The sequence below is a fragment of the Equus quagga genome, chromosome 6, assembly GCF_021613505.1.
Source record: "Equus quagga isolate Etosha38 chromosome 6, UCLA_HA_Equagga_1.0, whole genome shotgun sequence".
Lineage (NCBI taxonomy): Eukaryota > Metazoa > Chordata > Mammalia > Perissodactyla > Equidae > Equus > Equus quagga.
This window is the reverse complement of record NC_060272.1, coordinates 86,802,636-86,819,833: the sequence shown is the minus strand read 5'-3', so window position 1 is coordinate 86,819,833 and position 17,198 is coordinate 86,802,636. Positions and strand designations below refer to the sequence as shown.

The window sequence follows — 17,198 nt, the reverse complement described above, 5'->3', positions numbered from 1 at the left end:
ACCTGACTGGGGACTCAAAAATACAGTTGTTTTTTGTTTCTTTTTGTCTTCATGTAAAAGCACTGCCTAAAAAATGAAATAGACTAGTTTACAAAATTGAAAGGAATAGCACCAAAACAGCCTTAAAACTATAACCATATCCAAGGAGAGCCGAAATTAGGCATGTAGGTGGCAGAACTTTGCAAGTTAATTGAAAAGCAGGACACAGAGGCAGGAATCTTGAGAGCAGGCCCTGCCACCAGAGGAGAGCAGGCCTCACGCACACAGTGCCGGGAGGAGTGAGAGAGCCAGGAGCGTTAGCCAGTAGGAAGGAGGCAGGGCTGGGCTGGGCAGAGGGCTGCAGCACTCAGGAAGTGTGTGCTGACAGACACGTGGCGGAGGGCTTCCTGCTCAGCTCTGAGCTGGGTTTACCTGGACAAACGTGCCAGCTGGTCTCAAAGGGCTAGCTGACGAAGGGGATCCAAACACACAATCTGATTTAGACAAACCTGAGAAAGAAATCAGCACTTTTTGTTCCTAATTTAAACTGAAAGCACTGGCCGTTTTCCCACTTCCACAGAAAGACTTTCTGCTGATGTTACAGAAGCTCCACTCAGTATGTATCATGTGGACAAAAAAATAACACATTTGAAGAAATGAGGGAGCAGCACAATTTTCAGACAGGAAGAAGCAGCTGATTATTTTGAATTGCTGCTGGAGGAAGTCCACCCTACTCCAGCCCCACTCCTCCCGTCTTACTTTACTTTTCTAATATGATAACTACTTGACAATGTGGAACTACTGCATTCTGAAGAAACCAAGACTCTAGCGCTCTCCTGTAGGTTTGATAACACCCCGCCCCCACCCCAAGATACCCCCTCTCTCTTGGATTGCTGCCCCCCGCCTGCCAGAATCACTGCTGTATTTTGAGCGGCGTCACTAGTAGACAACTTAGCTACTAGCTGGAAGGAAGAAATCCATGAAAGCTGCGGGAGGGCAGGGGCATTCCTTCCCCACTTGGCGGTACCAGAGAGGAACACAGTGATAATGTACTTCATGCTATGAGTAAACACAGACCTTGAGTTCTTCTGAGGGTAGCCTACAAAAATAATTTTGGTAAAACTTTATTACATCTTATCTATACTGTTTACAGTTTCCTCATCTGTAAACTGGGGACATGAATACCACCACATAATTGGGGCTGTGATGAAAATTAGATGAGATTACCCATGTTAAGGACTTAAAATAGTGCCTGATCCGGAGTAGGCGCTCAGTGAATGGTAACTGTTGCTATTTTCTTTTAAATACATTTATCTATTATAATCATAAAAGAAAATAGTTTATTCTGGTATATGTCCCATGTCAGGGCAAAAATGCTTGAAAGTGAATTTGTCTGAGCTCCTTAGAAGCAGAGCAAGCTATATCCTCCATAAACATTTAAGTCCTATTTTAAAATCATAAATAAATAATTTAAAAACATACTTCTTTCCATATAAGGCTCCTTTTTAAAAAAAATAAGGATAGGTGATGTAAAAATTTTGTCCTAAAAAAAGAGACACTCTTCTGCTGATAGAATCAAATGGAAGAGCGGTATTAGAGTTCCAGGAGCAGTGAGCACAGTGTAAGAATTTTAAGGAAACTGGCAGCAGTGCTGACTTTTTTATGCTGTCCACAAACATATACAACTGAAGACAGGAACAGAGTTACTGCTTCAATAAAAAAAAATGACTTCCGAGGGTTTCTCCTCTATACTAGTCAAATTTCACCCACTTTCACAGGTTTGTTCTGAGAAACAAAGTGAGAGTGTATAAATCAGTTTGTAAATGGTAACTTATTACACACGCACAAGGTACCCTCACTTGTAACTGTCGGTTAGAAAGGTACCCACAATGGACCCTTCGCCCATTTCAGATAAAGGGCCAATTCAGACCCAACAACTTAGAGGGGCAGGACTTATGGATGATTTTCAACTATGGACTGACAGTATATTTTTTCTCATCATAAGAATAATCATGTTCACTGCAGAAAGTACTAAAATGATGAAATCCAAAGCTACAACCCTCTGCAAGCCTCCTCTGCAGTCAGAACCCCCGTGACCTGTCTACACATTTGCTCTAGTCCCTTTCAGGTAAGTGCATGTCATGCATTTACACAAACACACATGCGGCTCCCTGCACACACAGGGCAGCATCCTGAGATGCTCCGCCCGTTCCCCCCGGGCGGGCAGTGCTTCCACTTCCAAAGGGCACACTGAGGAGCGGAGCTCATGGTGTAGTCTGCTTTCTGCTCGCCAAGGCTGCACTTTCTAGGGACTGGGGATGACCAGGTTTTCACTTCATTGATACTCTTAGTAGAAAAGTCAGCCAAATGGTTTTCAGAAGCCTCTACACAAAACTAGGAATAAGTGTTTAAGATGCACAGAGGGTCAGAATTAAAGGTGAGGGGGAGGGGAGATTTTGCTTTCTTAAAAACAGTAACTTTTTGAGTAAATGGATTTGTTAAAGAAACAAATTAAAATAGTGAAGAACTCTAAAAAAGAGATTTCCCTTGAGATGTGAGTGTAAACATCACGGTGTGACTGGTGAACATACCTGCAGAGCCTTTAAACTGTGGGCATTCCTTTTTAATGTGCCCTTCTCTTCCACAAATAAAACAGCGCTTTTCTCTTAAGTCTTTGTCGTCCTGCCTCTTCCATTTCTCCACCGGTGGCCTGAGAAGTCTCTCTCTCCCCAGGTCGCCGGCTGCCGTCACTGGCTTGGCTTTCTGAGGGGTGCACTGTGCGGGTTTATCTTCCTTTGTTGATGCCTCCCTCTCTGTGTACTTGTTCTGAATTTCCTTGTCCTCTTTGCTTCTTTTCTCTTTGTTCTCAGGGTATCTTTGGTTCGGGGTATCATCCTGATCTCGCCGTCGCCTCACTCTGTAGAAGAAGATACAATACTAGTAGGAAAAAGTGAAACAGAAACCTAACAAAATATTAAGACCATTCCAGGTTTAGGAGATGACTAGAAATAGAAAGTATCAGGGAAAAACACACATTTAACCAATTTAGGTCCACCTTCTCTATTAAGTAGCAACCTCAGGGCTTAAGGGTGTAGTTTTTCTTTTTCATTTTCAAAATTACTCTAGTGCTGTAAAGCCAGTTTTTGCAATTAGTGGAACTCCTTGGTTCAATATCTACTTTGATACTGAGGTGATGAAACTCAAATCTCCTTGGGGGATTTCTTGAACCTTTCTGGTCCATTAGCATTCTTTACTAGGCACTGGAAATTTGAGATGCGAAACTTTAATTTCACAAGACAATAATGGTTATAAGGAGATTTATGTTCTTAAAATGTTAAAATCATTTCTTCCTTGCCCAACATGACCAGTGACTATTGTCTGAATAAAAACCGAAAAAAGTACTAAATAAAAGCCTCAAATTCCAGATGGTGACTTATTTTTAAGCAGCATGTTTTTAAATGAGAATATCATCATCCAGTTAAAAATACTCCCCCCAAAACAACAATATGCCCCACAAGCAACCCATGACACACCCCCCCCCCCCCCCCCCCCCTACCCCCCCCCCCTGCAAACATCACCAGAAGCAAGCATGGTGACGAAGCTGAGTAGGTCACCATAGCAATTATTACGGGTTAAACTGCATCCAAGTGAAGGGTCCCATGGTCCAGTAAACGGTCAGTGAGTCTAAATTCCAACATGACAGACTCCAGTTATTGTACACTAGAAGTATAATTTACATCCTGAAGGAATCCATTGTACTTGTCGTTGACTGAAATGATTCTGAACTTCTCAATGCTGGAAAAGGGAAGGATTTTGTTGCCTCTTTTCTTCCTCCAACCTGGGTGGAGAGGTTGCTGACCAAATGACTGAGTAAAGATTAGGGCCATGACCAAAATCAGGAAAGGGGACCAGGCCCAGAAGACTGTCACCTGTACACCTGAGTCATTCCTAGTCAACTGCACTTAAAGCCATGTTTTAAATCACTTAATTCTCATGGTAAAAAATTAAATTTATCTGAGAACTGGATTTCATGCAAGTTTATTTTCTGTTACAATAGAACCTCATTTAAAAACTGGTAAAATAGGAAAACAAAAACAAAACCATCCCTTTTGAACATTTACTTACTTTCTCCTCATAGGACAATCCTTCATGAAGTGTCCAATTTTCCCACAAATTCGGCAACATCTATCATTTGGGGCCAGCTCTCCTTCAGTTAGCACATCTGGATCAAAAAAGTACTCCTAGCAGAACAGAAATATATACAAATCTGAACTACTAATGTGACAACAAAACACAAAAGCTAACCAGATGTCTATCAGGGATCTTATATCTCAACACTGACATATCATTATGTTTAATAATTATTATGTACACTGTTTAATTCCAAATCTAAAACAATCAAGCAGTCTCATTCAGGGTCGCTTTATCCAAATTCACTTCTGTTTATTTCTTTTCATCATGCAGAACACTGTTTAACTTTATACTGTAAAGGTAGCTTTTTTTTCAAGTACACTTCTAAGTAAGAGCATTACACATCCCTGTGAGTCAGCTTCCCCTGGACTTGAGAGGAGCATTTTATGTTTTCTCATAAAATGAAAAGGCTAAGGCTAAAATGTAACGAATTGAGGAAGGTGATTTGCATCACACATTACAGAGAAAGAGAAAGAAGCTATGTGTTGTTGCTTTGCTTTGTTGTGGCTTCTGAGTGGAAACATATCAGGAGAAAGGAAAGACAATGGTCTGGACTCCAGCCTCTTTGCCACGGAAATTAAGGTGGGAACCAGCAGCATCGGTGGCATCAACCGGGGAGCTCACAGGAAATGTAGAGTCTTGGGCTCCACCCCAGACCTCCTGAATCAGAAACTGCACTTTAACAAGATCCCCAGGGGATCTGCTTGAACAAGTTTCAGAAGCACTGGTGCAGAAGATTGCCACAGCAATATCTAGCAAAAACCAGATGGACAGAGGTAGTCAAATGCTGACTGTGCCTTTACACCCATATGCTTAAGGTTCATTCAGAAAGTGTTTATTAAGAAAACTAATACAGGAGAAAAACATAAAACCCTCTAGTTCCTAAGCCCCTTTTCTCTCACTGAAATGAACTTTTAAAATGCAATTTGTTTTGTTTCTCAAGAGTGTTGTTCCATAAAAACCTGAATATTGGGTTTTATGAGAACGGACAGTTCTCCAGCACAGGCGGTACTGTCTCTCTCCTAGTCCCATTAAGGGATTTATTATTCTTTGCAAGCAGACTGAAAAATCTGGACTTCATATAAGGGGCATGGAGGATGTCCTTAGATATGCACAAACTGCGCTTGGCAGAGGCTGGCATGGAGTTGATGCTGGTGGAACAGAAATGCTACCTATATGTGTTACCAAGGAAAAGCAGCAACAAAATTATTAATTTTCCCACCCAAACTCCATTTCTGGCTATTTCTCCCTGTTCTCCTGATAAATAGCCCCAAAACAGGGATGTTTAAAAAAAGGTTTTTAGAAATCACTTTGTACTGTAATTATCTCAGCTAGACGCACCAGACTTTCGGAGTATTTAAGTTATTACTGAAGTAAGTGTACAAATTAGGTGCTTAATAAAAGCTTTTAGAATTGGTTTTTGGTATTTACAACAAACACTTACCATTTTTGAGGGGCAGTCCTTTGGAAATCCTTTGACTGGAATACCGAATACTCTTCTACCATTAATAAATGCTTTCATTATAAAATTTGTCACTAAGAAGAAAAGAGTAAGTGCTCAATTAGATGGATTAAAAGGAAAAGAGATCACATTAATATTTACAAACAAAGAAACTTACTTTTCCTTGATAATCCAGCTCCAAGATTATGATTCAAATCAAAAGGATCTAAGAAAATTAATGAGAACAAAAAAGATAATCAAATAGGAAATGCCACTATGCATACATTAAGTGAGGCCTATATAATGCAAAGAAAGTGTTACATACTTTATCTTTAATAAAAGTATTAAATGACTGCCTTTTTAACGAAATTCAAATCTGTAATACAGCTAAGTAGTATATACTCCTAAATATATGCCAAGTTTTTCCCCAAAAGTGTCCATCAGAAAAGAGAGTGTTGCCTTATCTTTGAATCCTTATAGATCCTTCATATTATGAGGAATTGCTTCATCATGAACAACCAAATGCTGTTTGGAGAAGACTTATTAGCCTGATATTATCTAATGATGCTGGCTGTGGAGGCACACAGAGGTCACAAATATACTTAAAACATTTTAGCACTGAATCTTTCTGCTAACCAACAAGCTTTTAATATCCCTTTAGAAAATAATTCATTACAGAGATCATAAAACACACTTATAAGATAAATTAAAACACACACACCTGTCCCACTGGCATGCCCATAGCTACCTGGGTCTTAATTTCCAATAAAAGCTTCAGATAAAGACTCCTATATGATCTCAAATGGCTACATCTCAAGCGTCTTGGACAGGGGTATATATATATATATATATGATGTGTTCTGGATTATTACGTGTTAGAGGACCCAGAAAGTGGTAGGAACGATGAAAAAAATGCTGATGTCAAAGATGTATGTGATACCTGAATAAATTGGTTCATGAAATAAATGGAGGTAAAGGACTATTTCTAAATCAAAATACTATTTTGTATATAATAGTTAAATATGTGCAAATAATAATTCATAATTTAAACATTATGTGTAGATATTTAGTTATTTCCAAAAAATGCCTAATAGCATATTCGAGAAAGCAAAGGAAAAAAAACCCAAAACCTTTTTTGGAGAACATCTCATTAGGAAAATGGAGGCTTGCGTTCATAGAGTATATACGAAACGAGTGAAGAAGTTTTAATAAGAGGCACTCTTCCAGTTGTCTGTTAAGCTTCTAGCGCACAATAACTGAGATACGCCATTTGGGAGTTAGACTCACTAACAGTTTCCTGGAGCACAGGACCCTTGCCTCAGTTTAACCCTACACTAATCATTGCTATGAGAAGGTTACCCTCCTAGTAAGTTTGGTCATGCTTTCTTCTAGCGATCGTTATGTGTGTGTGTTTGCAAGTATTTCTGGTTGTTTGCTAGGTGTAGTATACTACAACATTAGCTATTGTACAGTTACAAACACTACTACTACCACCATCACTGCAATTTCTCAATTCTAGAAGAGCTGCTTAAAAGTCCTCTTTCTGATTAAGCCTATGGCTCATCTGAAAGCAACGTAAAAACTAAAAGCAAAAGATAATGAGGTTTCAAAAATTAAAAACAAAATATTAATAATTGGCAGACCATACGAACTTATTGTGATAATGGAAAGGTTTAAGACAAAGTTTTATGTTTTTGACATGTGAGATCCTAAAAAGTTAAAAGCCTATCTCTAGCCCATTGTGATCTGAATTTAATTTTATGAACGTTCACAGTATTTTAATACCACCAGTAGGCAGAAGTAATGACAAAAGCATAACCTAAATTAACACATATTTAGGTGATATGAGTATATATGTACCTTCAATCACAATGTATTTTGAAGTCCACTGTTTCTTAAAAGTTGTAAGCAGACTTTTTCTCCTGATGCTAATAACATGTTCTTTAAAATCAAATTCCTCCGTGTAGAAACGAAGAAGACCCAACCATAGCTGCCCAACAGATTCTGTATTTTTTCCATATTCTGGCCAATAGGAAGGCTAGAAATAGAAGGGAACAAGAGATATCATGCTCTCTGTTAAAGTGTTAATATCAACAGTCATTTGCATCTCAGGGAGTAAATTTGCACTTATTTTAATTAAGTTTAAATACATAAAAATATAATTACATAACTTTTCTTTCACATTTTAAAATACCATTTACATGAGTTTATTAATCTCTACCTTATGACTCAGAGATAGGGAGAACTTAGGGTTTTAAACGTCAGACTTCAGAACGCATGTTTGTGGAAGAATCTGGAAATAAATTTAAGAGCCTTGGCGATGTCTGAATTATTAGGTGTTTGTAACTTCAAGTCTTTCCAAACTCTCTGTAGAAACCACAGAGGAAACATTTGTTCATTTGGAATAAAGTTATCTAACCATTTGGCATTTTAGGCATTAAAATAATCTTGGATATAGTCCCTAGAAACTCACCTGGCTTAATAAAAATGTTTTCAACTTCAAAGAAAACATCTGTATATGCTAGTTTTTTACTCTCATAATATAAATAAATGTAATAAGTGATAACACAGTTGTTGACCATCTACACTACAGCATAGCAGAGCGAACTTTTAGTCAAGGATGTAAAAAAACATCTTTACTCTTAAAATACGTACCAGTTCATCTATTTGATCAAAAAAATAAATATTCCAGCCATCAACAAATATTTCAGGTTTCTTTTCACCTCTGTATATCTGAAATTAATTTTTAAACTATTAGTATGGATAACAACTCAATACAATTGATAGAAAAACTTGTAGAAAACAGTTAAAAAACTTTAACTACAGAACTACAGAATTTTAGAAACGGAAGAGGGTTCAAAGATCACCCGGCTTTACAGATGAGAAGTACAATTTCCTTTACGAATACCTCCTGAAGGACAGGAATGACTGGCGGGTTCCTCTGCTGGAGGAAATAGAGCACCATAAGCGTGTATGCATAGGACGACAAGCTGCCTCTTGACGCGTCACCAATGTCGCACATCTGGAGGGCAGGCATGGGGACAAAGGAAAGAGCAGCTGGGTTTTCTGTTAAGTTTGCAGCTGTTCTACTATCACTAAAAGGAAGCTGCTTCTTTGGGCCCCAATATAAAAATGACACTTTCAAATGCTAAATATGCCAACAAAAGCAACCAACAGAAAATCAAAAACAAAACAAAACAAAAAAACCCCAACAAAGCAGAGGAACTATCAGTTACAAGCATTTTAGCTTGCTGGGGAGGGTTTCCCAGAAAGCTAAGCAAGCACTTGACATGGCTATAGTTCTTTAGAGAAAACAGACTCATGTTTTCAACAAAGTTTGCAGACACAATGAAATTTCCTGATAAACAGGAAGCTTTGGACTCACCTTTGTAAATACTTTCATGGTATAGCACAAATATTTCACTCTGGGATCAATGGCTGAATAAGCAGATAAGAGCCTTGTGTTATGAAGGGCCTGTTAAAAGGGAAATTACACCATTAGGATATCAATTAAAAGAAAAGTTTTAAGCTGGAATATTCTGAAAAGGTTCACACTGTAATCCATTTTAGGATGAAGACATTTAGACTGAAACTAATAGTTCTTTCTCCAAGATAAGCTTCATTAACTTACTAGCTAATAACTCTAAGTGACTGAGCTCATGACTTCCACTATGTGACTATGTCCTTGGTCTGAACATTCCTAGAAAATAAGAGCTATTAAAATAATCAGTTCCCTTTAAGTAGATGTAAGATTCCCCCACCCAGCTCTGACATTATTTAAATTAAATGCCCTTAGGGGCCAGAGAGGTCCCATAAAGCTCTGAGGCACACCGAGAGTGAGACCAAACTCTCTCCATCCCAAATTAAAACAAAGTTCATTCCAAACAAAAAGCACCTGCCACTCTGACCTCATTTTAAATGAACACTAATATTAACTTACTTCTCTGTTACACCCCAGCCTCAAAACACTGCCCAGCACCTAGCAAGCACTCACAAATAACTGAAAGAATGAATAAGATGAAATGAATGGCTTTATTTTACTTGAGATTTTGTAAATTGAGACATTCATTCCCCTTAATCTCCCTAAAGAAAAAGCCTAGAGAAAATCTTACCAATGTGTTATACAAACTGATGTCCACTTCCAGCCCACTTCTCAAATGGAAGAACTTTACAATTGGCACCTTTGCTGTGGTAATAGGCAAGATGTTTCTCAGACCTAGGTTGGGAAATAAGTATCATTAAATACAGCAGCTGGGGATCTAAGATGCTCCTATGTTAACGTTCCAATATAAAATGATGTAAACCTAACTTTGGCTGTTTCCCTGTAGTCACTAGGACTAGTCGAACAATCCTCTATCAATTAACAAATATCTGGGAAGACTCTTGTGACAAAGTTTACATTTGTTAGACACACTGGTTTCTGAAGTACAAGAATCAACAAGGCAGCCACTGCCCTCCAGGAATTCACTGGATCTCGTGGGTGTAGGGCTGTCAGTCTGATAAACACCCAAACAAAGGAAACTACTACAGAGCCTGGATTATGTGGGCCCTACCTATTCTCTCCATATGACTGTATTTAATACGGAGAAAAGCCTATGGTGCAATCATCTGAATCCTCATGACAAAAGTTACTCATCATGGAGCTAGAAGTTATGACAATAAAAGAAAGGAATCAGCTTTAATAGGAGAGGAGGAAACTGCCTGAGCTGGGTTTTAAAAAAGGAGAACAAGAGGCAAAAAGAGAGGAGGCTGAGGGGATTTACTAGGCAAGGAAAACTGCACACGGAAAGGGTAGATGCCTGAAACAGAACAGCATGTTCAAAGAACTTCCATGGAATTGTGAAGGCTACAGAGCGGACCTGAGGAAAAGGAATAATGAGAAATAGAAGGTAGGGTAGAAACTGGGAAGAGCCCAAAAACAGAACATACATATTCTGCTGCGAATTATCTCCTTAGAGGCAAAGAGAAGCCAATGAACTGGTCTAAGATGGAAGGAATCACTGACCACCTATGAGACAGGAACCAGCCTAATGAGACAAGGCCATCACAAGGCCCTGGGCCTAACAAAATAAGGCCCTAACAAGACTGGCCCTAACCAATCTGCAGACTAGGAGAATCAGACAGAGGCTGCCAAGATCCACATTCCATAGCCTCAGGACGTTCGTGGGCTTACGTATGCGCCCAGCACCCAGGAGTCCACTGAAGGTCACCCTAGACCCATTAGCATAGTAAAAATCACAGCCAGGTCTGGAGAGCTAGCATGCTATTGATACATGCGTCACATGAGATGGCATATTAAACAACAGTGCAGGCGTAAGGAAAACTCCACCTCTACATGCCCTGACAAGGCCCTCCTCCCCAGCCTTTGCCTAATGGAAGCCCCACAGTCCCACTCCCTAACGAGCTGGTCACCTGCCCCTTTCCTTTCGCACCGGTTCCCTTGTGCCTCCCCTGTGCAAAAGTCAATAAACTTTTATTTTTCTACTCCTGTTTGTTGTCTTTCTTGTCTTTCCATCCTGGGGGACAATAAGAATCCAACATTCCAGTAACACATCTATTTAGACAATGCCCCTGAAAATGGACAGATTGAGGCACCCGGAATAGAGGCGGGGTGACCATTATGAAAAATGATCTGGGACTGAACTCTCATGGTGTTATGGGAACGCAGAGAAGCAGCAAGACACGTTTGAGAGCATCTATAACTGGATGAGGTGGGGAAGTGGAGGCAGGGGTGATAAGGGAGAAGGAGGGCTCTAACAGTAAGAGCTACCACTCCCTGAGTACCTAGAATCCTTTACAAACATTCCCTCCCAAGACTAGTCACCCTCACCTAACAGATGAAGAAACGGAAACCCAGAGAAATGAGCTTGCTTAGGAATGTGCAGCTGGTAATCTGGCGCTGGGATTCCAATCTAGGTACGACTGACTCTAAACTTCTACTGAAGCTGATCTGGGAGAGGCTAATTAGCACTTCATCCATTTTGGTGATTCCAAAGACGGCAATGTCAACAACCCAGAAAGAGGATTCAGAAGGAAGAGTAGGTAATGGTGGCTGTAGCAGAAGGGAGGCAGTAGAGAGAAAGATAAGTTCTTCTGAGAGTCAAGTGGCGATACCTAGAGGGCAGATACACAGTGATCCAGAACTCAGGAAAAAGGTATGTAGATGACAGAAGAAAGTTCAGCAAAAAATGTCTGTGTGGGAGAGAAGATGTCTAACTTATCCTGCTGGGGAGGAGGGGCAAGGAAGCTCATTTTTACTGAATACTTAGCATACGCTAGCCCCTGTACTTTAATGCATTACTTTTCATAATCTTAAGTGCTATTACTGTTATTCCCACTTTATAGATGAGGAACTGAGTGTTTATAATGAGGTTGAGTGACTTTCTGGGATCACACAGCCAACAAGTGGGGAGCCAAGATCGAAAACCAGAGTCTGACTCCAGAAACCCCACCGGCGACTTTGCCATACTGCCTCTAAATAAGAGAGTTTCTCTCAACCTCCTTCCCATTCTAGGATTCGACAGTTAACCACCATGAGACTTACAAGCCTGTCCTCTGGGCTTTACTCACAGCACCATCATCCTGGTTCTTGTTTATCATTCTAATGGCTCCTTTTTCGGTGCCTTTTCTTAATTTCTACCCACAGAAATTAAGGCTTAGTCCTCAACTTCTCTCAAAGGATTCCTCAGAATTCTGCTTTATTCTTGGTGTCTCCTTTCCCTCTCTTCAAAGCTTTCAATGCAAAACTGTTCTGCAATCCTGACAGACAACTCCATATTTCTAACTGCTTGCTGGACTGTTAACTCTTGGAGATTATACCTTCCTAGCAAATTAAACACTCCCACACTGGTGTTCTCTGCAAGCATCCCCATTTCTCAAGTGACATGAGCCTGAACCCTTATTTCCTACTTATAGGTACCAAATCTAGGAAATTTTCCTTTTCCTTTTAGGGCCACTAGCAGCTGGTTAAGGTCATTCTGCCCTGTCATTTAGATTACACTTTCTCCAAAAGACTATACAAGCTGCCTAAAAAGCTTAAGTTTTGCTTTTATTGAGTTCCTCCCCTCCTGAAGAAACCTCAGTGGCTTCCAAATATCTACAGACTTCACCTATTTTCTAATAGTTCCCACTTGAAACTCTTCTCTAAACTTACCAATCTTCTCACTGTCCTCCAAAATATACTACAGTGATTCTCACGTTCATGTCCATGCACTCTTACGAATGACTTCTCTTCCAATCCTTTTCAAATCATATTCATCATCACTGAGATCAGAACAAACCCATCTCTTCCACCAACCACCTTGATGCAACTCTTTCCCAGACTCTCTCTCCTCAGAAGTTACTGACTACTCATTATAGTCTCAGACTCATTTGGATAAACAAATACTACCTTATAGTGTTACACGGTGTGTGAGATTCTCTTACCTTTTATAAGATCTGACAGCTGTCCAAGGAAAGACTTGTGGAGAGTTACTCATTTTCCCACCATCCCTAAGTGCCCAATACGGTGCTGAGCCCATGGGAGGCACCCAATTAAATGCCTGGGGAGACTGCTTTTAAAGATGTTAAATTTTAATTATAGCCCTCTTGCTATTATTAAATTCTTGTTCCATGCGATGTGCATTCCACTGTTATTGTCTGTGTGTATAAGTCATTTCTAATCTAAAAATTACCTACTTTAATTTAACATGGTTCATTTTTAAGAAACAGACACTCCGGTATTTCAGGGAAAGGGATGTGATGCCTGCAGTTTAATCTCTAACAGTATAGAAAAACATTGCGGTGAGCAACAGAGAATGATACATCAAATGGGGTAAAATGTTAACAGTGCTAGCTCTGAATGAAGGACATACAGAGTTCTTCATACAGTTTTTGCTGCTTTTCTTTAAGTGAAATTATTTCAAAATAAAAAGTCAAAATCAAGCTCAGTATTAAATAATTAATAGTTGTGGCAACTTAGCAATTTAGTTTCTTTGCATAATCTTCAAAAAAAATTAAAAAGCACACGATCTTTAGGGGTCAAATATCCAAGTGAGGGCAATGCCTATTTCAATGACCCAAAAAAAAAAAAAAACTGTATCAGTTCACATTAAAAGAAAAACAACAAACCTGATGCTCTAGGTTAACTTTCAGTGGGAATAAGCCAAAATTAAATATTTTTCCTTGTTATTTAAATAAAATGGTATCCTCTATATTTAAACACTTAAATAAAAAATACAAAAAAACGGGGCACTGCAGGTATATGTTTGTGTGTGTCTGTGTGTGTGCATGTCCATGCTGTGAATTTTAGTCTACTCTCGACTGAGACATAAGAAAGCTTTCCATGGATAGATCCATGAATTTTAAGTTCCATGAGGACATGGACCATATTGTGTTCACCTTCATTCCCAGCTCTCAGCAAAGAAATCTGCTGAACCACTTTTTAAAAGATTCTCACTGTTAACAGCATCCATAGCTGCCCCTGACAGCAAAGAAATTGTTAACGGCATTTCAGCTCTTTGAACAATTTACAGAATCCATACATTTTACAACCATAAATTTAGAAATTACCTAGCCCAGTTTCCTCGATTTACAGATGAGAGAAAAGAGATCAAGTGAACTTAAATGACCTGTTCCGGGTCCTGCACTGTTGCTGAGCAGCACAACGCAAATACAATGCATAACCCCAGTCCACAGTGCTTCCACTGCGCTTCACACCACTGTTAGTAACCCTACACTCTGACTTATACAATGGCAATAAGGCAAAATGATTTCCAAAATTTTTTGCCTGTTCGGCATATGCTTTGATCTTGAAGTAAGACTGAGATAGGCAACAACAGGCACACAAATTATAACCAATTTCTCAGTCTTTCATAGTCACACAAGATTTTTCAAAAACACCAATACAAGTATGTTATAAATACTGTTTCACTAGCATTAGTGAATTCTAAGTATGTAAAATAGTAACAAAAAAGACAAAAATGTTTTTATAAAAAGTTTATAGAGGTACCTGAATGTTTTTTGAGGACTCTTGCCAATTCTTCAATAGTTCGTACACAGTCCAATCCCTGCAACAAAAATGGCACAAACTACTGAATCAAAGGAAGACAGGTTCCTAACCCGGTTATAAACAGCTTCCTTTACCTTCAGGAATAATGAAACTAATTTCCACTCGTTCTATACACATTTTCCCTTCCAGGTGACCATTAGTCAGTGTTCATAGTTAATATCCTAAGGACACAAAAGCCCCATTCACCTGACTTACTAATTGCTTTTGGTAGTGCAACAAAGGCTGAAATCAGAGCCCCCAGAAAAGTCTCTGCACCATTGAGAACCTCTATTTTTTCCCCTCTATATAATTTTGTCACTCAGAAGTACCCTATGTGCCAGAATAAGTCAGAGGGAGTACCTGTGCCCTGTCTCATTCATTCTGGGTAGACTTTCACTACAGCTTAAGAGCTGATGAACTGCTGTGGAGTGTGATTAAGCTCAGATTATTTCTCTGTAGTACAAGCCAAAAATATGAAGCACAAAATCAAAGCCACAGAGCAAATGTGAACAATATTTCAAATAGATCATACTAAAAACACTTGGGCTGACCCTTTTGAACATAAGCCCTTTTGACGGTTATATACATCCCAGAATATACTTAAAATTTTATTTTAGAAATGCCCTCAATACTAGTTTATAAATCATGTAAAAATTCAATCTTGATGATGTACAATAAAGTCATTCCATACATCAGACTCAATTTTGCTTATCCACCTTATTCACCAAAGTCAGGCTAGATAACTCTTGGCTGTTTTCTCAAATCAGATACATCCTCAAACGACAAAGACTTGAAACTAAGAAAAGGCATAACACCTTGAGCAGCAGCAGCCTCACCCACTTGGATAGACAGTATTTGGACTCTTGTTGAAAATAAGAGAAAGAGTAGGGATTCAGTACTTCTCAGACTTTATACCTCTTCTCAGTATTTTATATTTTCATAAACACCTTCATGTCCATTAGGGCTGGCAAACCTTTTCTGCTCTACGGGCCCTAAGGCCTGCTGCAACTACTCAACTCTGTAGTTACAGAGCGAAAGCAGCTCTAAGACAAAAAGGAAACGAAGGGGTGTGGCTGTATTCCACTAAAACTGTATTGACAAAACAGCCAGTGGGCTGAATTTAGCCCGTGCGCCATAGTTTGCTGACTCCTGACATACGTGATCCAAGCTGATATGCACAACAATCTCCTGAGGCAAGAGCATCGGAAGCGATCATTTCCATTTATAAACTATCAACCAAAGACCACATGTTTAGGGACTGACGAAACCAAGTTTGTCTCGAATCCAGGTCTGTGGACTGTAAAGTTAAATTGTACCATTGCCTGCCTGCCAAAAACCTTTTCGGAAGACTTTATGTGGGTGTATATATCTAAGTTAGCCTCATGGCCATGCCAGTGAGACACTGGAGTGGCTGGTTTGGCTTTCTAGGATCCCCAGATGTTGATTTAAATATTCTTTGTACTACAGGTTGAAAGTACAAGCCTTTCTAACTCCTCACATTCACCACTAAACTTCTTAACGTATTTGGCTAGAGAGATTCTGCCAAACGGCATACTCCATATGATATGCCCTGATGAATTTGGAAAATACCAAGCTGTACTGTCAGTCAAGATTGTCAAATCACACTGCCACAGCAAATGCAAGTTTTATGTGGTCACTGTACCTCAGCAGTTTCAAGTCCATTAATTGTCATACAGACGTCAAGGTCACTCTGTTTGAACCCAAATCCATTTTTGGAGGAGCCAAACAAGCTCAATTTAGTTCCTGTTAGGGATATATGAAAAGTAATAACTAATTACCTGAGTACATTTAATTTTCTGATCAAAACGGCCCTCTCATGAATCAAAAATACCCAGTTGTTAACTATCCTCTATTAATCTTATTATAATTATGTTCTCTTATTAACCAGTCATTAATCATAAATTATTTCCTCTCAAAATTTACTTTAAATACAAGCTGTATGTGGCATGAAAGATTACAAAGCAGTATTTTATTCTTAAATGAAAGGACATTTCAAGGAAATATGGATCACCTCAACATATTTAATAAACTTACTACTTTCTAAATGAATTTACTTTTTAGAGGTGTGAACTTTGACTCTAAACATAATAATAAATGATATTCACTTGTGGTGTCTGCTAAGAGAGATCCCAGACTCAGGTGTCTCCTGTTGGCAAACTAGCAGTGGGCAGACCAAAGACTGTGTCAGGTATCTCACGGAACAGCTAAGCCTTGTTCCCACCATCATGCAAGATTATTTGATTTTCAAAATTAGTGTGCTTGGAACACATGGACTCATTCGGAAGGGAGGTCACGCTGCCTTTCTTTTCTTAAACGTAAAAAATGATTTACCTGGAAACTCCTGTCTTATGAAACTTTCTAGGTTTTGCCGAATATGTTCACGAGCCTGATCTTCTAAAATAGTTGGAGAAAAATCCTCTGTTTAAAATAAATGGAAACATTCAGAAACAAACATTGTTCACATTCTCTGAAAAAAACTGTATTTTTTATAAAATAAAACCTAACAAGCTTAAAAAAAACCACCCTAAATTGTGTGTC

At 39.1% G+C, this 17,198-nt stretch overlaps 1 protein-coding gene across 7 annotated transcripts in view; it reads right to left on the bottom strand.

The window, feature by feature from the left end:
• The window catches only part of TUT7 (terminal uridylyl transferase 7), a 59,743-nt gene that overhangs the window by 11,283 nt on the left and 31,262 nt on the right, over nucleotides 1-17,198 (bottom strand). For 5 of the 7 annotated variants that reach the window (XM_046664720.1, XM_046664718.1, XM_046664722.1 and 2 more), the window contains exons 15-28: nucleotides 16,992-17,078; nucleotides 16,303-16,403; nucleotides 14,601-14,658; nucleotides 9,724-9,827; nucleotides 8,997-9,086; nucleotides 8,520-8,633; nucleotides 8,267-8,344; nucleotides 7,472-7,649; nucleotides 5,790-5,837; nucleotides 5,615-5,706; nucleotides 4,105-4,220; nucleotides 2,571-2,896; nucleotides 412-488; nucleotides 3-66 (exon numbers count right to left, since the gene is read on the bottom strand). In XM_046664720.1, coding sequence (XP_046520676.1) covers nucleotides 3-66; nucleotides 412-488; nucleotides 2,571-2,896; nucleotides 4,105-4,220; nucleotides 5,615-5,706; nucleotides 5,790-5,837; nucleotides 7,472-7,649; nucleotides 8,267-8,344; nucleotides 8,520-8,633; nucleotides 8,997-9,086; nucleotides 9,724-9,827; nucleotides 14,601-14,658; nucleotides 16,303-16,403; nucleotides 16,992-17,078 — 1,533 coding nt within the window. The remainder of the gene's footprint in view (nucleotides 1-2; nucleotides 67-411; nucleotides 489-2,570; nucleotides 2,897-4,104; nucleotides 4,221-5,614; nucleotides 5,707-5,789; nucleotides 5,838-7,471; nucleotides 7,650-8,266; nucleotides 8,345-8,519; nucleotides 8,634-8,996; nucleotides 9,087-9,723; nucleotides 9,828-14,600; nucleotides 14,659-16,302; nucleotides 16,404-16,991; nucleotides 17,079-17,198) is intronic. The other 2 variants (XM_046664725.1, XM_046664724.1) reach the window with 2 other exon arrangements.